The sequence below is a fragment of the Hippichthys cyanospilos genome, chromosome 15, assembly GCF_059441005.1.
Source record: "Hippichthys cyanospilos isolate Australia breed blue-spotted pipefish chromosome 15, RoL_Hcya_1.0, whole genome shotgun sequence".
Taxonomy (NCBI): Eukaryota; Metazoa; Chordata; class Actinopteri; order Syngnathiformes; family Syngnathidae; genus Hippichthys; species Hippichthys cyanospilos.
This window is the reverse complement of record NC_142383.1, coordinates 17,215,031-17,240,016: the sequence shown is the minus strand read 5'-3', so window position 1 is coordinate 17,240,016 and position 24,986 is coordinate 17,215,031. Positions and strand designations below refer to the sequence as shown.

Here is a 24,986-nt window from a genome sequence, read left to right as displayed (position 1 = left end):
GGATGAATTAATAAAGCAATAATGTTCCGGGTCGATTTAACCCGGCGGATTTGCCTGGCAGTGAATTGATTATCTCATTCACTGCCAGCCCAATTTAAGCTGTCAGGCGCACTGTATGAGTCAATAGTTTTCTGGGTCAATTTGACCCAGTCAAACCGAATATACTAACTCATTCGCTGCCAAAAAATAAAATAAGATTTTTAACATAAACAATGCTCTGGGTCAATTTGACCCAGTCAATTTGACTAGTATGGAATGTATCCGAAAATACTCAGCGTACAACAGGAACAAACATCTCATGAGGGTTAGCGCATGTTGAATGAGGGTTAGTCTGGATATTTGCGCACTTATCCGTGTGAAAAGCAACCCGTTGAGCCGGTTATTCCCAAATGGAGTCCCAAAAGGAGTGGGCATTTCATACCTGGTCCATCTGCGAGACCACCTCGGACAGGAGGGAGTGTAGCGTGGAAAGCTCGCGGCCCAGGTCGATGTAGCCCTCGAAGCCCGCCGTGTTGGAGATGGTCTCCGGGTTGGAGATTTCCAGCAGGAAGCGCTGCATGTTGGTCCACTCGTGTTCCAGGAACTGGTTCATGAAGGACATGTACTCCTCCTTGTTCCCAAACCTGAGCAGCGAATCAACACCAAAAAGATGACGCTCCAAATATTTTGACTAAAAAATAGCATCAGGAAAAATTCCTGACTTCTCTTTATGTTGTGTTCAGTCTGGCCACCGGGGGCAGTATAATACAGTCAATAAGACACAAAGAAGACTTTCCCAGCTACTGTACTTAAAGTGCTGTACATTTTAGTTTTTTTTCACATATTTCTTTCCCACAGATTGTTTGTATAAAAAAATGTATATAAAACCTCTTTGTTTTTAATTTTTCTTTTTGTTTCCAAATGCTTTAATAGTCTGCGAAAAACTATTTGCGCTGGTTAGGGGTAAAAAAAAAAAAAAAAAAAAAATCACAGAAAAAAAGGGGTCGAGGACCACTGACTTATGCTAACAGTTAGCCTGTCAATAGCATTTCGCATTATGCGCTAGCACTGAGCTAGTAGAAAACGGTGCATTTTTTTCTCAACTGAGTTACGTACTTGGCGAAATTGGCCAGGTTCTGCGTGACCTTGGCGATGAGCGTGAGGGTGCGCGCCGTGCGGTCGTCGGGGTACTCCTGCATGAGGTTAAAAAGCGACGGCGACATGATGGCCGGGCACAGGAAGCGCAGGAAGAGCGAGGCGCTGATGAGCCGCTCGCTGATGTCCGGCCTGCCGCGGTTGCCGCACTCCTGCCGCCACGAGGCGAACACCTCCTTCAGCTCTCGCGGGAACACGCTGGTTGGGAAAAAAAGGCCGGCTGATTTCCGGGAGGGCGAAAGGGGCGACGGCGAGGGGACGGTCCCGCCCCGCCCCGCCCCGCCCCGCCCCGCCCCGCCCCGCCCCGCCCCGCCGCTCACCAGTACGAGTTGATGATCTTGCAGAAGGCCAGCTCGCAGCACATTTTCAGGTTGCTCTGGTGCTCCGGGAGGTCCCCCGACGAGCACTTGGACGGGTCCACCTCGCAGTTTTCGTCGGACTCGTACAACGCCTTTATGAACTCGCCTGGAAAACGACATCGAAACAGCGGGAAGTGAGGAACAGGTGAAACTGCGCGGTAGAGTTTTTCCAGGTTATTGCCATAAATAGTGGAAGGAAATACAGTTCGGTTAATCGTTGGAGCCCGCTTCTAACACCACGTGTTATTGTAATATTTTCTACATTACTCTAATGAACATTGGCAAAAATTGTTTTTCTTCATTCGATGGGAACGGTCGATCCTTGGATCCCACTTCTGACACCAGTGCCATATTTCTACAATAAGTGCCAACGTGTGTCATTTTGTTGGGCTGGTGAATCCTTGGATCCTACTTCTGAAAAGAAATATTGCAGTAATATTTTCTGCATACGCTGGAAAACAGAGTATTTTTTTCAGTAATTTTTTTTGGAAATGGTCACTCTTCGGATCCAACATCTGACACCCTGCATTTATTTTTCTAATTCAGTGGTGTAGGTCAATCTATGGATCCCACTTCTGATAAGGAGTGTCGTGGCAATATTTTTCTACATACACTGGAAAACAACAAGTCGTACTTCAGTCATTTTCTGGGGGTGGAAAATTTTTGGATCCCACTTCTGACACCATGCATTTATTTTTCTAATTCAGCGAAGCTGGTCAATCCGTTGATGCCACTTCTGACAAGTATGGAGTAATTATTTTCTACATACACTGCAAAACACCAAGAGTTGTTTTTCAGTCATTTTCTGGGATTGGTCAATATTTGGATCCCACATCTGACACCATGAATCATGGCAATATTTTTGCACTACTGTAATAAATAAATAATTGTATTTTTATTGTTTAGTAGGACTGTTAGTCCAGCTTCCAACTATTGTGGCACTACTTTCTGTTGCAATGTCCTTGGTCATCAAAAAGTAGTTTGACACAACTCAAGAAATATACACCATCATTTTGGCGGGTCCAGCTTTTTGTTTGTTTTCGAGCTATCCAAAGATTTCAATATTTCATCCGACGTCAAATAAACCACAAAACTTTGCCAGCGCGGTGCTGCATAATTTATAAGGCTGCTCCAATATTCCCGGCCGATCGTCCCGTTGAGACAAACAAGCCCGGGATGTGTACAAACTCCAAGATTAGAGTAAACGCCGCAGACTACGAATCAAAGATCTGGACAAAGTCCCGGCCAATTACCAAGGGCATCCTGTAGGTACTTCTGGCCCACAAGTTTGAGGTACTCCTCGATGGCTTTGGTGGCCAAGGTGTTCTCGCGGAAGATCAGGTGCTCGTTTTCCCCGCAGCGGTCCACTTCTGACATCATCAGGTCTGTCAGGAAGTCCTGATGGAAAACAGGATCAGAGTATGAAGGTACGTCGTTTTTGAACACGTCAAAGATGGCTTCCAGCCTTCTAGTCCTATTTTTATTATCTGTGAAGGTCATTGTAACACGATTCAGCGATATGTTGATTCATGTTCCAATTTATTTTCTCTTAATTTGAAAATATACCGTACCAGTCAGGGCATTAAAAAACATTAAATGAGATTTACTGATACCTGCAGAGACCCAGTGCTTCATGAAGCTTCGTTTTCATATGACTATCCTCACAAACCATAGTGTAAATCTATATAATAATAATACAGTATCCCTGAAAAAAAAAAAAAAAAAAAAAAGATTTGGGAGGAAAATAAGTGTTTCCTTGGCGGAGGTTTGAGACTGTTCTCTGATAGACAAACGAAGCTTCATGAAGCACTTGTCACACTTTTGGACTGCTCGAGATGGCATGGTAGGTTAAAAAATGCTAAGGAAATTTAATACATTACCACAAAACATTAGTTTCGTTTTCAAATCAAGAGTGCCATCTAGAGGAGTCTAAAAACATCACAGGGGCTTCATGAAGCTTCATTTTCACATAACTAGCTAGCCTCACAAATGATTGTGTACATTTAAAAGACAATCTCCCTGAAAATGGATTTGGGAGGAAGATAAACTGTGTTTCCTCGGCGGAGGTTTTCTAGCTTGGATTAGAATTGCAGGCGCTTATTTTGACAGAACCCTCTGCGGTTACGAGAGGAACTGCAAAAGAAAGTGACTCGTCATCTTCCTTTCGCTTTTGTCCTCCATCCATGCATCCATCCATTCATCGCTTCAGCACTAATAAGCAGAAGAAGTGGAACGCGCTTTGTATCGCTGCCACATCTCATCAGTCATCAAGCTTGTCTCAAAAAAAAAAAAAAAAAGGAGGGTGGAATGAAGAGACGGCTGATGGCATCTAATGAATATAGTCCCGAGATGCTCTCTATGTACTTACTTGCTGAAAGAACTTTATGCGGGTGTATTATTAATATAAGCTCTTAAAAAGGCTGCAACTGATTCAATATATGGGACGGGACCATTTTCGGAATGAATGACTGGTTTAGTGCGTCACTATTTTGGAGGGAAAAAGTGGGAGGAATGAGGCGACTGGCGATGCAAGATGCTTCTTTTTCATGGAGGCATCTCAAAAAGGAGAAGGAAATAAACAAGACACTAAAAAAAGAGTTTTCTAAATTTATGACCCCCTTAGCGACTTGCAGTGGAACAAATATGTGACGCGGCAAAAATAAAGACATGTTAATGTTCGTGTAAACGCCACACGTCTTTCAAATATAAGGTACTTTTATGGAAGAGATGCTACAAATAAACACACATGCTAATGTTAGCGTGGACACGTTGCAGTGTCTCAGTTCTGGACGCTTATTATACTCCACAATCTCCGCTTCGTTAAACAAACACACATGCTAGCATTAGCTTAGCCTTGTTTTGGAGCCTTAACTCTGGACGCTGCATTATTATACTCCACAATCTCCACTTACTGTAACTAAAGAAACATACATGCTAGCATTAGCATAGCCTTGTTAGAGTGCCGTAGTTCTAGGCGCTTGTTATATTCAACAATCTCCACTTTGATTAACACACACACATGCTAGCATTAGCGTAGCCTTGTTGCGGAGCCTGAGCTCTGAAAGGCTGCATTATGATACTCCACAGAATTAAACAAACATACATGCTAGCGTTAGCGTAGCCTTATTGCAGTGCCTTAGTTCTGGACGCTGCATTTTGTGAAACACACATTAGCATTAGCCTTGTTGCAATACTTTAGCTCTAGATGCTGCATTAGTATACTCTACCAAACAAACACAAATGCTAGCATTAGCATAGCCTTGTTACAGTCCCTTAGCGCTGGATGCTGCATTACACTCAACAAACTCCATTTTGATAAACAAACAGGCACGGTAGCATTAGCATAGCCTTGTCGCAGAGTTTAAGCACTGGATGCCTCATTATTATACCCCGCAATCTTCTCTTCGCAAATCAAACAATCTTGCCAGCACAAACTCATTTCAAAGTCAAAAGGTCAACCTCCAAATAGTCCCCACTTTGCCGCCGCAGTCACCGCACCCCCGGGACGTGCAAAGGAACTCCAAATGTTCCGCATGGGATGTGGGAATTGATGCAAAGTAATTAAGGATCCGAACGTCTCTCCGTGGGGGGGACATGCTGTGCCGACTTCTCCCTCATCAATCAGCCAAAGATAGACGTGGCTTCTTAAGAGCTAATCATTCAGAGCGTTAACGAACCGCGCTCAAGTCAAAGAACGTTTCAAAACGCTTCTCTCTGGTATCAAGAGACGGCGACTGATGAGGCAGCAAAAGACAAAGACGATGATGACTAAAAGCTGGCAAGAGTTATTTTGGTCTCCGAAAACAAGAACGAGATAACGTCTTCGTTTACTGTCCTCATTTTAGACACTTCAATGAATCTAGGGGTCAGAATGTGATCGGGAGGGCGTGAACTTTCTGCAAATGATCACACACAATTTGATCATTTGTATCATGTGATTATTTCCTTAATATTGAGGATTACATCTTATGGTTTTACGGTACGACTTTGTCGATCCGACTTCAGGGATGGGACTTACAGAGTTTGGCTTTAAGACTTTTGGATTGATGTTTGGGATTCTGACTGTAGTGCCTAAACTTTGTCCAAACAACCTCCAGGTTTGGACTTCAGACATAGATCTATAACTTCAGTTCTACGACTTCAAGGGTACGACCAAACACTTCAAGGCTTCAATAGCTTCTGGTCTTCCGTTACGGGAGTCGTATTCAGGCAAATTCCCACCAGGTGCTACGATTAAATTTGTCCCTTTATGGTTCAAATGAGGTAAACCCTAAGAAGACTTGATCCTACAGAACCCTTAGAAGACACAAATCCTACTGAAGCGACTAGCTACACAGGTGTCAACTCTGGATCTCGAGGGCCAGTATCCTGCAACATCTGACATCTATGGACTAGCGCCTTAACCAAACATTCAGAAAAGTTAGATGAGTGAAATGAGTTATTTTAGGATGTTTTACATCATGAGTCCTCAATCCTGGTCCTCGAGGGCCTGTCTCATGCATGTTTTGCATGAAACACACCTGATTCAAATGACAGACAATGTCAGACAATCAACATGGTCTACGCAAGCTGCATAATCGTCTTGATGTTTTGCATCAGGTGTCTTGTATCAGGGAGACCTAAAAGATCCGGGACACTGGCCCGGGAGGACCAAGATCGAAGACCCCTGCCTTACATCTCTCGGATATGGAACGTATCAACCAGAAATGTAGCACCTGGTGGTAGGAATGCTTTATAGCTAGCATCCCCGGCGCGTTACTGCGCGTTGGGCCGGAATGTCACAAGGGGTGCGGGGGATACGCAAAAGGGATTATTCAGTTCTAAAAATGTAATATAGCACGCAGGAGGAAATCACCTTCCTGTCTGGTCTCCTGTCTGCAGTATCACGGTTGCGGGGGTGAAAAGTTCACCGCAGGAACAGCAGCCAGTGCAAGAATATTTAACCTTTATGTGCGCCAGGTGAAACATAGCGCTAGGATATTCCGGTTGTTTATCCGTGGAGGGAATATACAGGGTGTAAAATAGAGCTGAATCGTCTAGGTGAGTTCCTTCTTTTGGGAATAAAGTAAAACAATTAAGAGCACAAATCTTTGTTGAGTTTGCGCAGTATATGCAAGGTGAGAGGTTGCCACTTTGGGTATAATAATTTGGTGGCTACATCTTAAAGGGTACGACTTTCAGTTGCAATTTAGGGTTACAAATACAGGGCGAGGGCTTCATTTCTGACTTGGGTTCTGATCTTCAGGGTACAGCTTCAGGGCTTAGACTTCAAGGTATGGATTTCAGGGCTGTGACTTTTACCAACCTTTGGGGTATGGCTTTTGAGACGAGATCTAATTTTTCAAATATAGCTTTCAAGATACAACTTTTTAGACACTATTATGCTACTACAACTTTAAGACATATGACTTCCAAGTTATGAATTTGGGGCTATGACTTTGAGTGTCTGATTTTCTGGGTATGACTACGGATTTCCTGGGTATGATTACGGGTCTTTTGGAAGCCACACATTTCAGACTACGGCTTCGGGGCTATCACTTTCGAGCTAAGACCCCAGGACTAAAACTTTTGGGATGAATCTCCTGGGTTATAGCTTTTGGGGCCACGCTAAGACTCAAGGACTTAACATCTTTAGAGTCATTACCAGGGTTACAAGTTGATAGATACTTTTTTCAGATTATGATTTGTAGGCAAGGATTTCTAGGGTGTAGCTTTGAGGTTACGACTTTCCCAGTTAACTTTGATTCCGGCTCTATTCTTCCTGTGTGGAGTTTGCATGTTCTCCCCGTGCCCCCTTCCAAATGTCCCCAAACGGATGGATGAATGGATGTATTTTTGGGCTACTGACATGATTTGGGAACATAGTTCCGAACGACGTTTTCTGTATATTCTCGTGAGATCACATGACTTACTTTGGCTTTGCCGGTGCTCTGCAGAATATGAACGAGCGCACAGGCCATCTCTTCCTTGTTCTTGACGCTGATGCTGGGTTCGAGCACGGAGCAAAGCAGCATGTAGTTGTTTGTGGTGTACTCGGCAAACTCCTTGTACATCTCCATGGGAAGGATGCTCATGCTCTGGTAGCGCGCCTTGATGCGGATCATGGGTCCGGACGTCTTACCCTTGGGAGGGTTGGGCGTGCTGATCGGGTACCACTTCTCCACAAACTGCCGCCCGGTTACGGCGGCTACGGGGATGCTGACCAGTCCCACATAGTTGTTCTTGTCCTTCTTTTTCTTCTTGTCCGTGTCCTTGTAGAGGTGCGCCGTGATGCCGTGCACCGCCGGCAGGTTGTTGAACTCGAAGTGCTCGCCCCAAAAGACGTTGTCCGTCTTGAGCTTGCAGGTGGTGCGGGCGTACAGCGCGTCATCCAGGCACAGCTCGCAGAAGTACTTCTTCTTGGCGGGGAGGTCCTTGGCCTCGATGAGCCACAGCCGCAGCATGTTCTCCACCCGCCGGCTGTTGTCCTACAGACCAAATGGTGACATGAAAAGCGGATGAGAAAAGATGCCCAATTGTCATCCGGGGAAAAAAAAAAACGATTACGCTGTCGCCAATCCATTTTGTAACCCGCCCTCGAAAGCCAGGGGAGATAATAACAGCATTTAAAAACAAAAAAAATAGATTTAAGGCCAATTTTCACGTCGGAAACACAGGCTCACCTAGAGGGAACGACAACATCAAAGCAGCTGTCAGTATGATAACCATTATCATGGTAATTTGCTAGATACCACAGCATAGTAGCACGAATTCGTAAAATTCAACGAACAGTTTTAAGTACGTGCGGAAAGAAGGTAAAAAAAATGCATTACCGTAGTCAGTTGACAAGAGAAGATATTAGAATTTGATGCCGTATGATAAAAACGAAAAAGTGTCGGGAATTGGAGTATGAAATATGTGAAACGACATTTTTTTCATTCTTCCACCTGTCAGTTATACCTTTATTCGACACCCACTGATTAGCCTGTTGGTCAGGTCGCAGGTCAGTAAAAAAAAAAAAAAGATCGTAGCGTTCACCTTGTTTGGCTGCACCGCTCTCCTCAGGTTCTCCATCCATTTGTCTCTCTCTGCTGACGAACGACAGGAAAAGCATTTGCTTCCCGAGGAGGTCGTCACCTAAGGAGAGAATATACCACGATGATGGGGAAAAAACCCAACAATACTCCATCAAAGTTTCCTAAGCAGTTTTGTTTTGTGTGTTGACTTTTTATTTAAGCTACCTGCTCTTCTTGCGGGATTGAGCTAATTACTTGGATAAATACAGTAACAGAGATTACTAGCTAACTACAATTACGCTATGGGCTAACTAGTTAACTGAAGAGTTAGCTTCATAATGCTAATGCAAATGTACTTAGCTTGTTATGTCAATTTCCTATTTAGGTAACTATTTATTTAGTGTATGTTAGCATAATGTAGTTAACTAAAATATCAATCCCGAACTTTCGCTAAAAGATAACCTCTTACCTTTCTTTATTAGGCTCTCTACCATTAGAACTATCACGTTAATTAACTTGCGAACCATCTCGATCACTCATTATAATACCTAAACAGTCGACTAATTTAAAAAAAATATCACCTTGTGTCGAATGACCTAAAATAATTAGCTTTAGCATAACGGAGCTAGCTAGGTAGTTAAGGCAAAAAGTCAATAGGCAGCTAGTGTCTTGCTAGCTAACTAACTAACTAACAAACGTCAATTTTAAGCTAATGTCCTACGACTAAGACTACCCTTGCACTATTGAGCTAGCCATTAGCTAACCAACTGCTGCTCTTTGTTTTCTTCTTTTTCACAAAAAAACACATTACTGTATTTGTTTTTTGTTTTTTTTCCCTTACGTATCCAGTCTTCATCGCATGCCTGCCTCACACACCCACCCACCCACCGCCTCCGCTCGCAAAGCTCCTGTGTGGTAGAGTGTGATGCGCATGTGATTCGCGGCGCTAATGAGGGGCCGCGCTCTTCGCAGCACGTTGCAAATTACAGTGGGTTATCAAAAGGTTAAATCCCACCGACGGCGACGCAACAGATTACCCCTCCCGCCACACTTGCATTTCCGTTCAACCAGCCATTAAAAAAAAGCACAATTATTTCCGATTGCTTGTTACGTCACCGTCACTTTAATCCGAAATCCCAATAAAAAGCGATTTAAAGTCCTTAATGGGTTCTCTGCGTTATAATCTTTATGTAATCTTTAGAAAGCTTCGGCCCGTTCAAGGGCGGGGCGCAATACTCCTCCGTCAAAGTTAGCATTAGCGGCAATGAGTTGAAATGCTAACGCAACACCAGAGCTAAAGAGGTAAACAAACTATGTGATGAGAGAAAATCATTCATCTTGTGCCATCTAGCTAATCGTTACTGAGGCACTAATATATATATATATATATATATATATATATATATATATATATATATATATATATATATATATATATTTTTTTTTTTAACATCGATAAAGCGCTCACCTCAAAACAGTAGTCCTGTCCGAGGATGCTGCTGTGCACGGGCTTGATGATGACTTGGTCCTCCATGCTTAAGTCCAAGGCTTCCACGGCGCTACTGGGACTGAGCAATGACTCATGGGAGCGAGACTCTTTCAGCCTTGGCATCAGATGAGATCTAAGAAGCGCAAGAAAGGAAAGGACCGAGTCACAAGAAGATCCGAGCAGAGTCGACGGGAGGGCTAGCATATGCGCCGCGCGCGCTAGTTAGCAGGCGCGTGGGAGGAAAGTGTGAGAACGCCTGGAGCAAGTCCTTCCGCGCCGTCATTTTCCACATCGTTCAATAATGGATGCTTGCCGTATCGCGGACGTTATATGACTAAGGCCGAGATGCTACATTGATTAGCATTAATGCCAGACAAACGGAAGCGCTTCAGAGCAGCGACGTCAACAAAATTAAGCTAAGAACGGACGTGTTGGAAATAGGAAGGGACCACTCGGTGAAAACGCAAATTTTACTGAAAATTTCACAGCTACGGTGATCCAAATTTTGGTTGATTTTGGTTCATTTTTTCACATCATTTTCTATGAAAATGAGAAATATAGCACTGATGAGAACTGAATATTGAACTGCAAAAGTTAGCATTTTTCTCAAAATGGGGGTTCCGAGAGCGATGAAGTTCACAAATTCGTAGCAAAAAAAAAACGAGATTTCGAACTTGGGTGTTTCTCTTGTAGAACGTACTAAAAGAAAGCACATAAAACAAGAATCAGTTAGTATAACACAATTTATCAAAAGGTAGCCGAATGTTCCAACTACTTTGCTCTTAATTTGAAAAGAACGCCGATACCTACAAACATCCTGTTCAATCCTCTCGTTTTCCCTTCGCGTATCACCAAAATCGCCGATTTAGGATAAAAACACAAAAGCGGAAGGTCTCGCCCAGTCATAACAAAGCGGAATTGTCGTCCCCGCGATTAACAATATCCTGATCCAGACTCCAGTATTTTAGCGGTGATGGAGTAGCATTAGCCTACTTCCTCTCCCCGTACTTGCAGTTCAATAAAAACGGACTTATATCGAAGTCAAGCATCATAATGGATGCTGAGTGCGTCTGGGCGGCAACCTGAACGCTTTACTTAAGTATCATGAAGGGAAAATAAAACTCGACAAAAATAGCGTCCGCGTGATTGTCGGGCCATCCGAGCACTCAGACGGGTTAGCGAGCGCTTGACTAATGCAATAACAAAGCCTTGGGAAGAAGAAGAAGAAGAAGAAGAAAATGAGTGCATCCTGCCGCCACGTGACGCTAATCTTTACCGCCGTGTTATTCTAAAAAAACAACATCAAAAGAGCACCTCAGGAGAAGGTTTCAGAATCGTATTCACTTTTAACTCATTCTATCCCAAAGACGTCTTTCAACGTTTTTGTTTTAAGAGTCTGGACATTTAATCTCTGGTACTTGACTTTATTTTTTTCAAGTGTTTGGCTGAATGAGTGCATTAAAATGGCTGCCACTAGAAAAAGTCAGTGGTTTATAATTTCCAAAATACAGTAGGATCATTTTCTATCATCTAAATTTACAGTAATAGGCTGTTAAAATACACATACACACACAAACACCTGAAAAACGTACAAAAACGTTTTTCGGAGTGAATGAGTTAATTGCTTAAAGTAGGTCATTGTCTTAGTACTTTTAGTACCTAAAGTAATCTTTTACTTTACTATCTAATTCATTAATCACTTAATTATTAATACACCAGCCATGTTTAGACCCTTATTAACCAAACAACTGAAAATTAAGTACGTGGTATTGAATGATTGGATTATTCGGGGGGAAAAAAAAACAACGTAAAACGACGTCTTTGGGATTGAATGAGTCATCATATTCACATGCCGTTGAAATAGGATCATTTAAAAGACAGCAAACTCGAGAAGATTTGATTTTCGGACTAGCGTTAGCGGACTCGACAAGGAACGCAGAGACAGTAAGCTAGCGGAGATTAATTTGCGTCTTGTTTCTCTTGTAAACCTGCTCCCTCGTTATTAGATTCACATTGCAACACCACAAACGATGATGAATCCAAAGATAACGCTCAAAATGATTCATCTTGCTAACTTGTGTTGGCTAACTTATCAAAGATCTAAAGTGTGTGAGTTTAACTGAAATCAGGATTCCAAATAATTCGTCACGTTTTCACGCGAGTCTGCGAAAAGTCGACACTTCTTCTTGCGAGTCCTCCAAATTGAGTCGATTAAGTCAATGAACCGAACCGTCTGAGTCAGGAGCGTCTCCCGGGATTTGGCTAACTCAGCTGTTTTGTTTACCGACTGAAACAACTTTTTAGGGGCTCGTCTCAAAACCAGTTTTTTTTACACGGTCAAGACGGATGGAGAGGCGGAATCATAATAATACACGTCTACGGTCTTGGTTTTTTCAAAAGTTTCGTCCTCCAAAAGTCTCGGTCTTGATACTCTCTAATCTCGACGATGTCTTTGTCTTCATTTGTTATGGACTCGCAACAAAAACCCCAAAGATAAATTTTCGTCATTGAAACCATTGATTTCTTCTGAGACCTCGCCTTGTCATGCGTGTCCACCGTTGTGTCCATTTTGTCTCAGCAAAACCGCAAAGTTAATTGCATCGCACCCAAACACATCACCGGAAAGGCCGGGATGTCCTCCGCCGGGGACGCAAGGACTTAGCGGGGTGGGACCGATGAATGAAAAGATATAAACCAAAAACAAATGTCCACCAGTGTGGACACAAATGAAAAGAGGATATAGGGTAAATTTAGCACCACTAAAGTAATTTCGTCGAATTGAAGCAACTTTGCGTCCAAGTGTGGGAAAAACTCAACAAGCGAGCGGGAACAAAGTGGCAAAAAGTCAAAAACGGGCCGCCTGTCATGCGCCTCCAGGGATGCGTGGGAAGAAATTCGGTGTCCTCTTTTCTTATTCCCCCCTCCTTCTTGTGTTTTCCGCCGCCTTTGTCCAGCGCCACAGGGCCGATTGAATATTCAGGTCAAGAAGTGAGAAGCAGCGTTTCCGTTCCTCTTTCCAATCGCTTTGCCCGCGCAAACGTCCGCCGGCCCCCTCGGGCGCTAATGCCGCCGTTACGCAACGGCTTTCCGGTACCTCCGAGTTTGTAAGTCCAGCTTGTGCGCCAAAAACATGCCGATTATGTGCACTTTTTTTGTAGAATGGTGGGAGAACCAGCTCAAAATCAATAAAATAGCATATCACTGGTTAAAACGTCCATTTAATTGTCATTTTTCATTATTAACTCATGAATTTGAAATATTAAGTCATTCAATCCCAAAGACGTGTTTTTACGTTTTGTTTTTTTTTTTAAAGTTCACGTAGTTATTGTTTGTTTTCAAACGAAAAAATACGTCTTTGGGGTTGAATGAGTTCAATACAGTTTTTGCTGTCATCTAAATCTGGCTCTCACCGGTAAAAGCGAGGGTACGTCTAAAAAATTTGAGTAAATGAGTCGCCTCTTTGAAGGTAATCACCGAGTGAATTTCTCCGTTTTAGTGAGTAGAGAGGGGAGGGGTGAGCAGTTACTCACAGAGGAGGAGGGAGGCTAATTTCAATCGCTCGTTGTTGCCACGGCGCCCATCACGGACTCAACCTTTGCCCCGCCGCTTCAACACACAGTTGTTATTAGCGTGACCTTTGAACTCCGTTGTGAGGCCCGCCGCTGGAGCTGTTCACAAAACGCCCACGTGCTACGTTTTCTGATAACCTATTGACTTTTTGTCTTGAAACTAACACTGTTGGGGATTTATTCCATGGTACTTTCCAAAATTGTATCTAATATTATAGTTTTTATTCTAAAATATGCTAGTTTGTCTCTTGCCTCGCGATTGGCACTCACCAAAATAATTGGATACAAAGTATAAGTTTCTCCAAAAAAAAAAAAATCTTTTGTGTTCCAATTAATTTGCTCTGAATTAGAAAAGAATTATACTGTTCCTATCACAACATAAAAAAATATTCAATTAGATTTGCAGACACCTGCTGAAACTGTTCAAATTCACGCTTCAATTAATTTGCTCTTGATTTGAAAAGAAAATTGGACTGTTCTTATAGTGGCATTGAAGAGTGCTTACAATTCATGTTCCAATTCATTTGCTCTTGAATTGAAAAGAATCCCAGTTCCTGTCACAGCATTAAAAAAAGAAAAAAAACATTGAATTAGATTGGCTAATATATGTTGAAATCCTGCTTCCATCATGCAGCCATTGTTTTAAAATTGGTCAATTGTATGACCCAATTAATTCGCTCTTAGTTTGAAAAGAAAATTGCACTGTTTCTGTCATGCATTGTAACGGCACTATGGAGCATTAAATTAAAAAGAAAAAAACGAAAACAGAAATGATATTTGCTGATAATGCAGAAATCCAGTTAAATTTTACGGTACAATTTATTTGCTCTTAATTCGAAAATTATTGTCGTGCTTCTATCAGGGCATTAAAAAGCAATGAATTAGTTTTGCCGACACCTGGAGAAACCATGTTTACAATTCATGTTCCAATTAATTTGCGTGAATTCAAAAAGCATGACAATAGATCTGCACATAGCTGCAAGTTCATGTTCTATTTCATTTGCTCTTGATTTGAAAATAAAATGATACTGTTGCTATCCCGGCATTAAAAACCATTCATTGAGATTTTGCGATACATGCGGAAGCCCTGCTGGAATCTCACATGCCCTCGGGGTACTTTCACGCCCGTTTGAGAACGTCAAATCATGTGATCATATGATTCCGCTAACTTTAGGCAGTGAACCGAATCCTCAGAGTCCACTTCTGTGTTTCCATGGGAGTCAAACCCCATGAGTCTTTCCCTGAGTGAAGCAACCGTCCTGTCGCAACAGACATCCAAACACCTTGAACTCCCGATCCAACGCAAGGATTCCGATCACAAACAAACGATTCGGGAAGTAAGCGACTCTTCAGATTCGGCGTTGCCTGAAGCACTGAATATTTTCTCCCGTCATGCCAGCACATGCTCGTTTTTTTTTTTTCCTCCCCGCCGTGCAGCCCGTTTGCTCTTCTCCACGAGCCCCCTTGACGCAAAACGCCGTTCAAAAGAAAAAAAGTCACAAAAGCACACCGGAACCGAATTTTCCACCACTCCCGGTAGATCCCCAAAACCCGGGACACAAAAGCACACTTACACCCTGCTGGCGAACAAATGAAACATGGTGCGGCGGAGTCTCTCCAGGACGGAAGCGCGACTCCCGCGTCGCTCCGATGGCTCGCATTCCTCAAAAGCAGATGTGCCTCCTTTTCTTTTTTTTTTTTTTTTTATCTTGCGATTTTTACCGACCCGCGTTCTCGGAGAGTCCTGGGAAACGCGACGGGGGAGAGTCTGTGCCCGCTCTGAGCGCGAGCTTCCCAAAGGATGTTGGTTGCTAGCAACACAAACACTCCTCTCGACATTTAAAAAGACAGCGCTCCAAATGGCCGGGAGTCGACGAGGTGGGGTAAAAACAAGGGGGCGTGAAAGGGGTGACAGCAACTCATACCCTCTTAACATGTGACGCGCTAGTATCTATAAAAATCACGAAACGCAAGATTGAGAGGTACACCCTATAGGTGTCAAATTTAGCCCATGTCAGGCTCATTTACTGCCATTCAAAATTGGAAATATCCTCAAGTTTGGACATAATGAAAACCTAAAGTTTTATCGTGCATTTCCTCGCGAATGGGGCGCAATAGCAATTTTGGTGTTGCCACCCCAAAACCACCATGTGGCGCTAGTGGCTAACTTATGCCATTTGCAGGGCTTTCAATGACTTTGATGAATGGCTTAGCCTTGATTCCCATAATGCAAAAGTCTTCAAAAGTCACAATTATCTATTTATGACACCATACACAAACAGCTTGCTTACTTTTATTTTTAGAACCCCTACCCAATTTTTTTTCTTTTGGGGGCGGGGCTTTATATACAAAAACTGTAAAAATGCGATAATAGCAAAGGTAACTGTGCTGTATATTTATATATTCATTAAATTGAAATATGAAAATATATATTATGTCCTAATTAGAGTATTATGACTTCTTCATTATGGGAGTCCAGGCTAAACCAATCAATGAAGTCAATGAAAGGCTTGCCAATATCATAAGTTGGCCGCTAGTGCCACCCGGTGGTTTTGGAGCATCAACACAAACATTTCTAATGCACCCCAGTCGCTGGTTGCCGTTGAAATAATTCATGCAAAAATCGGAGGAAAAGCATGATAAAACATTGACCAATTTTGAATGGCAGTAAATGAGCCCGACATGGGCTAAATTTGAAACGTATATGGTGGACCTCTCGACATATTCAAAGTTGTCATGTTTTGACAATCTATGCAATATTTTAGCCTCCTGATGCTTTATTTTGTTTGCTTTTCCGTTGCTATCACATAACAAAAACATAAAAAAGCAAGAGTTGAGTCAAAATTCCCCCTAGAGGTTAAGATAAGCATCGCTAACAACGTGTTAGCCTCACCGAACTCTCTTTGTTTGTGCTTATATTGCTATAAAACAATAAGATGAGTGAAATGCTCGAAAATTGCCCGCCATTTTGGATGAAATTCCCCTTTCCTGGATAGCGTGGCCGCGATTAGGCGAAAGTGGTCCCTATCTGGCCGCGGGACAACGGATCTCTCAAGGACATATATGGAGTCAGGCTTGCAGGAAGTAGGGTCCCTCCCTCCTCGGTTCCGCCGTAGCAGGAAACAGACGTGGAAAAACATGTCCGGAGAGCCAGCCGACGGGAATTTCAGTTTTTTTTTTTTTTTTTTTTTTGCGCGGCGTAGAAGAGTGGCGGGTTAATGGTTAACTGCAGAGGCCCGCCTGGGGAAAAGGGTGGCGTAAAGGGAGGCTTTCTTCATTCCAGTCTCTGCCTGTGATGATGTCATAGCTCACAAAGGGTTTGTTTGGAGTGCAGCTGCTGGGAATATGCAACACGGGGCCAGACACACTACACAAAGTTAAAAAAAAAAAAATACTAAAAAGGCTTTCGCAAAAGTTTTACAAATAAACATTTGTTAAAAAAAAGAACTAAAACTTTTAATAATGTAGTTAAGCCTATAATGGCAGCTGAAAGTGTGAGTTTTAGTTTTTGTTTAGTCTTAAAGTTAATTTTAAATCGAGGTTCTGTGGAGTGTTTCGGGGTATCAGTGCAGTAGCAGTAGCAGTGTGTGACTCAGCTCATGTAGTGCCCGATACCGGGTATCGATAACACCAGTACTTGTGATATATATGCCGAAAAAAAAATGAAATCAATAGGAATTTTCTATTCTTCTAATTTCTAGCTTCTCGTTTGTAATCGTAACATTACCCCAACAGAGAAACCGATACTAGAATCGATACCTTCAAATAAGGCCAGGTATTGGCATGATACTGATAAGTGGTATTAAGCTGATACTGATATCGATGTTTTGGTTCAGTGTCAGGTCGATACCAAGCATCAACCCGCTAGTTGACACAATTTTAAAACGCATTTTTGGTTGTTGAGATTCGATTACACGATTCTTAGCGAAACTTTTTTGGGTTCCTGCAAAAAAAATATTAAAACCAAATGAAAACAAGAATTTTGGGGGAAAAAGTGAATAAAAACACTCCAAAAATTGGCTTTGCTAAACAAATGTCAAATTATGTTAAAATGTAACATTAAAAATGGTATTACATTATAAGGCAAAATTTGGACACGTTTTGGCTTTTTCTTGGGCTTTTACTGGATTGGCATTAGCAAGACTCAGCTGCTTATTGTTTTGAAATGGAATACTTTTCAATTCATTACTACAAAGCGAGAGACATCGAATTCATTTTTGTCCACCGTTTGCGTCCATTTTGTCCCCGCAAGATAGCTCAGTGAATTTCATCCCACCCAAACGCACCGGGATGTCCTCTGCTGAGGACACTAGGACTTAGAGGGGTAGCTTCTGAATCAAACGCTAAAGACAAAAGACAAACGTCCCCTAAAGCGGACCCAAATAAGTAGCCTCTGTCTCAGGCTGCGTTTCAGGAGGCTATCCAACAACGTCCATAAATGGCCAACGGTATTGTGTTCAGCCATTTCCTGCTAACACGATCGTCCCCTAAGCCGACATTTAATCCTCAGGACGGTAAGTGCGCAACCTATCGATATCTTCTATCACTAAGACTGATTGCAATGGCGGCGTACAGTTGCTTCTCCTGGAAAGAGCCTGATCAATCGGATCAACGTCGTCTCTACTTTATGCGTCCAAAGCTGATGCAACGTCTCACAGGGTTGGTTTCATTTGTAAACGCCCAATCCCAGCTGTCCCGGGGTCCAAGACGTCCAAGAAAACGTCACTGTCATAAAATTATCGGGTCTTCTTGTAAGCCAGGACTGGACTAAAGTAAACCTTGTGCAGTATTGGATCCATTTTTTGGACAAATTCGTACAAAATCTCACACGTATTTTAATTTTCCACTTTCCTAGAAGAGTGATGGCTAAATTGATGACAGGATGTCAACATCAGGGTGAAATTTCAGCTCCCTCGTGTCTTCTTTCAAAGCTTTACCTTTGCTGCCTTATCACCTTTAACACGTATGTTATTGCTTATTACACTAACAAAATAATAAACAAAATGCTATGGTCTCTCTTTGTAGAACGTAATTATAACGGTTTTATATGGTCCAAAATTTGGACAATCATTATTTTTGTACACGAAATCTCGCACGTCCAGCTGCAATCACCTAGAAATGTCAGAATCGTTGCATTTTGAAATTTTACATCTTTTAATCATCTGCTGTAAATTTCAGCTCCCTAGTGTTTTCTTTCCCGTCGATTCTTTTACGATATGAACCAAAAATTCCAGGAATTTCCATAATTTGCCCCACGAGGGTTAAATGAAGTTGGGTCTAGCGTATGCAGTACGGCGGGTTATTCAGAGTAGTGGCAGTGTCCCATTCGTGTTCCGCCTCCACGCGGTAGCGCCGGACTAATCCATTACAGCATAACCTGACCTTACAAGCAATTACACCCCCTTTACACGGACGACTGCGCCGTCTCCCGATTCCGAGCGGGAAACAAGCCGGGACCGAGGCGCAGCAACGCGTAATCGGAGATAAGAAAGTCAGCCGCTCGGTTTGGCTCGGACCGACGGGACTCGACCTTTAGACCGAAGGTTTAGTACTGCCGCTGCATGTATATTTATATAACGAGCTATGTTGACAGGAAGTACTGTAGCTGGCACAGAATTGAGGGTTTGATTTTGTGATTTTGACCGGATCAGACGAGAGATGGTTTCTGCGTGAAATCCTGGTCCTGGATGTGGCATCTAACACGAAGGAATCAGGGGCTGTTCTACAGATATTTTATAGGTCACAGCAAACTGCCGGTGGAGGGCCATGTCAGCAATGTCCTGCTTTGTTGAGATTCTGTGTGAAAGGCAGATGCAATTCGCTGTTTGGAACGCGCTTATGTCAGCAAACGGAACAAGATGTGACCACTTTAGCATTTTTTTTTTTTTTTTTGCAAGACGATGGTCTGCTTGGGTCCGTTTTTGACGTCTCCGCATAACGAAGGACAAAACGTTCACCTGGTTTGCGACAGTATGACAGAACTGAGTCATTTTATTGAGTTTTGTGTGAAATTACGTGGAAACTCTTCACTATAGATCCTAGCTTTAGCGATTAGCAACTAGCAAAGGATGTGACTGCATTGGAATGTCGTTCAAGACTGTTCTCTGCGGTACCACAAATCTAAAAATGGAGCGTTTACTATTTTTGCTTGCGTATGACAATGAGTTGTCGTGTCTCCGCTTCACTGGGTTCTGTGTGAAAGGCAGAGGGGATTATATGGAAATTCTTTGACAAAAGATGCTAGCTTTAGTGACTGGCAACTAAAACAAAAGCGACTGCATTAGAAGGTTTCTCAAGATTGTGGTCTGTTTCTTTTTTGTGGTACCATATACCTAAAAATGGGTTCCGTGTGAAAGGCACAGGGGATATTATGGAAATTTTTGACCAAAAATGCTAGCTTTTGCACCAGTAACTAAAACAAAAGCGACGGCGCTTAAAGGTTTCTAAAGATTGCGCTTTGTTGGTTCCCCGTGGTACCACATACCTGAAAATTTACCATAAAACAAAAATTTTATCTTTTTTGATCAGATATGACAGAAATGAGTCGTCGTGTCCCTCTTCATTGGGTTCTGTCTGAGAAGCAGAATTTTTGCAGGAAGTCTTTACCAAACATGTTAGCTTTAGCGACTAGCATCTAAAACGAAATCGAAAACTCTTTACCAAAAATTGCTAGCTTTCGTGACGAGCAGCTGAAACAAGATACGACGTATTCGAAAATATTTCAAGAATTTGGTCTGTCAATTCTTTGCAGCACCACCTTCAAAAGTGGAAATTTGACCCAGTTTGATTGTTTTTTTCGTGTAAAACAGGCAATTGGGCTTAGACTAGTCTTAAGTATCTCGCCAATACAAAAATAAAAACGACTGTTTTAGAATGTCTCTCAAGGTTGTTATCTTTGTTGGTTTTCTCCAGGAACACGAGGACAAAACATCCACATGGTTTTCGCAGTTACGATAGCTGGGTTATGCGTGAAAGAAACAGGTGATTATGTCAAAGTTCTTGACGGTAGATGTTGCTTTGAGCGCCTGGCAACCAGGACAATATGTTAGAAACTTCGTTAGACTCTCAAGATTGTGGTTAGCGTGTGTGGTTACTCGCAAGTACCACAAGTCTGACGACAGAACTTCATGTGGTCGGCCCGAGTATGACGTAAATGTGTAATTGTGTCCTGCTTCGTTTGGGTTCCGTGTGAAAGGCGCGGGCGAATCTTGCGGCGTGAGACGAGCGCCTACACGAGATCTTAGAAGGTCTCAAGACCGGTGCTTCCGAACCTTTCTTCAGTGAGCCGCCGCAGTTTGAGAATCACTGCTTTAGACTACCATGTATCTACGGACACAACGGGGTTAGGGTTTTGTATCTTAGGACAGGACAGGGTTAGGGTTTGGTATCTTGGGACAGGGTTAGGGTTTTGTATCTTAGAGCAGGACAGGGTTAGGGTTTTGTATCTTAGGACAGGACAGGGTTAGGGTTTTGTATCAGAGCATGACAGGGTTAGGGTTTGGTATCTTATGACAGGACAAGTTTAGGGTTTTGTATCTAAGGAAAGGACAGGTTTAGGGTTTTGTATCTAAGGAAAGGACAGGTTTAGGGTTTTGTATCTTAGGACAGGACACGGTTTGGGTTTTGTATCTTAGGAAGGGACAGATTTAGGGTTTTGTATCTTAGGAAAGGACAGATTTAGGGTTTTGTATCTTAGGACAGGACATATTTAGGGTTTTGTATCTTAGGACAGGACATATTTAGGGTTTTGTATCTTAGGACAGGACAAGTTTACGGAAACTCTGAATTTAAGAAGCCAATTTCATCGAGCAAGAAAGACTTATCAAAATTGCGGTGAGTTTGTCTCTCCGGCACCTAAGGACAGAAGCTTGTTCCGCTTGGGTAAAACCGAAACAACCGTTCGTTTCCAAACCGGCGCAGGAGCAAAGTTGTCCCTAAATAAAGGAACCGTCGCAATCCACAAATGTGCGAGTGAGTCATCAACAGTGCCCAGACAAAACGGTGACTAACCAGCAAGAGTCTCACCAGGAACGCGGTCCCCCGCGGACACAGGACGACGTGTTGCGCCCCTCGGCCCGCTAGCACCTCTCCCCTTATTGGGCTGTAGCGGAATTAAAAGCCATCCCTCCCTTAGAAGAAAGGCCTCTTGGGAATTATATAATAACGATAAGACGCACACAAAAACAGGATGCGGTCCCTCCCTTGAAAAAGCCATCTGACGGCACGTGAAGCGAGGCGATGGAACTCACCAGGCATCGTCAGAATTCCGCGCGGCGAGCCAGCGAGCGACTGCCAGCTTGGACGAGATGAAGAGGGGAGGCAGGGAGAGAGCGAGAGAGATCCAGAGGGGGGAGGAGGAGAAGAACCCCCGTGAGGAAACTATGGATGCTTTTATGTTTGTCCGTCTCCCCCCTCTTGTTGCTCGACTTCCTCCCGCCTTCCTTGTCCTTATCCGGCCGGGGAGCTACGAAGACTCCCTCCCGTCCCGCGTCTACATATCCCGCTTCCCCCCGGTTTGGATTCTGGGGAGGGGGGGGTGGACGACGGCGATTTTCGTCTCCCTTTTGTCCTCCCGTCCGGCTCAACCTCTCCCTTTCTCTGTCAGTGATTGACTGCGCCTCCCCATCGATGCCTCCTCGTGCTGGGAGGAGCCTGGCTGTGTTGGGAGGGGGGGGGGGGGGGGGGGGGGGGGGACGGGGAGGGTGTGTTCTATCACGTGGTTATGTGTGCGGTGCAAGCTAGATCAGAGACATATGTGCGTAGACGCCTCGTTTTACACTGGAGCGCACGTCTCCGCCATATTGGATGGGGCAAAGTCAAGAATGCCTCATTTATTTGCTGGGTAAACACGCAAGCAGGTACGTTCCTATTTCACACTTGTCAAGTCCGAACGAGCGCCAGTTTTTGATGCTACTCCTCAATTTTAGAAACAATTTTTTTAATGCATAACCACCAGTAGATGGCATGGATAAGCCCCAATTTCAATGTCAGATTTGACATAGTTTGCTGTGGTTCTTGAAAATCTCAAACTGCTCTAAAATGGCTGACAGTGAGTGAGTTAAAAACGAATTGGGGGTGTGGGGGGTGGGGTTAGGGTTAGGGTTAGGGTTGATTGCTCTCGTTTGTGTTCCAAATCTCTTCCTTCCATTTTTCTACCTTTGTGTGCGGCCCTTGGAGGAAAAACTATGAACACAGTTTGGAGCTTTGTCGGTCCCAGTTGGGGTTTGTTCTAAAATTAAGTTTGGAGTTTTGTCAGGGGCGGATGAAATTTTTTCTATAATAAACACAATGACCAGAAAAGGATTGGTGTTTTAAAGAATGGAGTCCGTTAGCTTAATGCTAACTCGGAATGGTAAAGTCCATAAATGTGGTCACGAATTACTGGAGTTAGCTTACTTCAATCTACAACAGCAATGTTATTTTTAAAAAAAAAAAAAGTAGTATTTGTATATAGCGGTGGTACCAAATTAGCATTTTTGAGCATGCTTCAGCAATTTTGAGAAAGAAAGTTGCTTTTGGACATGACATACCGTTGAAGCACTGTAAACATCTTCGAACACAAGAAATAATTACTAGCATAAAATGACTAGCTTTTATTATTACTTTGTTTTATTTTTACTTTGTTTTTGTATTTTTCTGATCAGACAAAAGACTTTTGGGCTTTTAGGTGAACTTTTCGGTTGAAAATAAAATGCACCCACAACTTTTATATATCACTTAATCTGACCCTCTTTTGAACACACGTCCAACTGTTAAATATTTTCGGGAAGTTAAACTCTTCCTGTCTTTCTGTATCTCGTGATTGGCGGCCACATGCAATATGGCTAACCCAGTGAGGCGTCTATGTGCTGTTTATACATCTACGGGACAGCCCCCCCCCCCCCCCCCCCCCTTGTTGCTCCACTGGTGCTCTTTGTCCTGTCAGCTGTGGCGCAAGTTGCATTGCTGCCCTCCAGTCAGCTGTTGATGTTTATATTCAGTCGTATATCCAAGTCCAATTAATACAAGTTAAAATAAAAAAACGGGGGGGGGGGGGGCTTCTAGAACCGCTAGGAATGGACGAGGGGCGGCTGTGGTGAGACTTCCAGGCCGGCTACTGACTCCCTGCACGTCTGGACTGAATGATGTCATCAAGCATGACATCATTCGCCCCATTCTTTTGTGGATAAACAGTAGCAACACAATACAGTTGACAAAAAAAAAAGGGGGGGGGGTAATACAAGGGGGCAATACAGCAGCAAGTTTTTCATGGGAACTTTAAGTAGGTTTACATACAATTTTCCATATGCGTTAAAATTATTTGGAGGATTACCATAACATCTATGCTAATTTATCTAGCCCACTTATGGTGTTTCAAATTATATGTTAGCGTTAAGCTAGCTGGCAGTTGTGAAACAAAGTTTGACCATTTGGTGTTTAATGTTAAAACATTTAATGCTATATATTATTTCTATATTTTTTTTGGTCTTATTTATTTATTTATTTGACTTAAAGGCGATAACTTAGCGATAAGTGCTATCGGAAAAGGCAAACCTACTGATCAAATCTTTCGTAGCTATCGAAAGCAACATCAAACGGTCACATTGAACCCTTGTGGCATTGTGTTACAAATTATGGATATTCCTTTGATTTATTTATTTTTTTTAAAGAATCAATGGTAAAAAAACTAACTGGGGAGCTGAAATTCCCAGCAAATGATTAAAACCTGTGAAATTTTGAAATGCAACGATTCTGACAATTCCATGTGATTGCAGCTGGGCGTGCGAGATTTTGTGTACAAAAAATGATATTTGTCCAAATTTTGGACACAGTAAAACCATTACAATTACATTTTTTGAGATGCATTTTAAGAGGATTTCTGACACTGATTTTCCTGCGATTTTTGCAACATTCCACTGAGCGTCCGTCAAACTTTGTCAGCAAACAGAAAATTCTTTGTCGACTTCTTTTCCACCTCAAGACAGTAGGTGGCGGTAGAAACCAGCTAATGGCTTGTGGGTGTTAATAATTTTGATAAACAATTGTGTGTTACTCTTACTTCACACTCTTTCAAATAATTAGAATATCTTAAGTGTTTTTGTAACTCCGTCGTCAAAATTGCCAAACATAAATTCGGCTAGTATCGGGTAGGTAGTCGAAGAAGGCGATTGGATGCGGCGGTTGCTGTGAAAAAACCACCGCCAAATTAAATTACAGGCCTCTTGTTATTTTCAGCATGGGGAAAACAAGTGGAAGACATTTCAACCTTGAAAACAAGTGGAAGAAATTTCAACCTTGAAAACAAGTGGAAGAAATTTCAACCTTGAAAGGCTCTCTGCCGCTTTACCTCCACTGCAAACGCGCGTTTTTGAGTAGCGGGGATGAATTGTGTGGAAGAATACTGAATTTTGACTCCATAATAATAATATTCATACTCTTTGGATCTTAGATTGAAGCGGTG

The 24,986-nt window shown here is 42.8% G+C and overlaps 1 protein-coding gene across 7 annotated transcripts in view; it reads right to left on the bottom strand.

Moving 5' to 3' along the window:
* dab2ipb (DAB2 interacting protein b) overlaps positions 1–24,986 on the bottom strand; it is a 77,117-nt gene that overhangs the window by 8,224 nt on the left and 43,907 nt on the right. For 5 of the 7 annotated variants that reach the window (XM_088434541.1, XM_088434540.1, XM_088434542.1 and 2 more), the window contains 7 exons: positions 9,957–10,110; positions 8,511–8,609; positions 7,406–7,960; positions 2,747–2,891; positions 1,455–1,599; positions 1,096–1,332; positions 422–623 (listed from right to left, as the gene is read on the bottom strand). In XM_088434541.1, the coding sequence (XP_088290667.1) occupies positions 422–623; positions 1,096–1,332; positions 1,455–1,599; positions 2,747–2,891; positions 7,406–7,960; positions 8,511–8,609; positions 9,957–10,110 (1,537 nt within the window). Of the gene's footprint in view, positions 1–421; positions 624–1,095; positions 1,333–1,454; positions 1,600–2,746; positions 2,892–7,405; positions 7,961–8,510; positions 8,610–9,956; positions 10,111–15,120; positions 15,141–21,795; positions 22,176–24,986 lie in introns of those variants that run through there. The other 2 variants (XM_088434546.1, XM_088434545.1) reach the window with 2 other exon arrangements.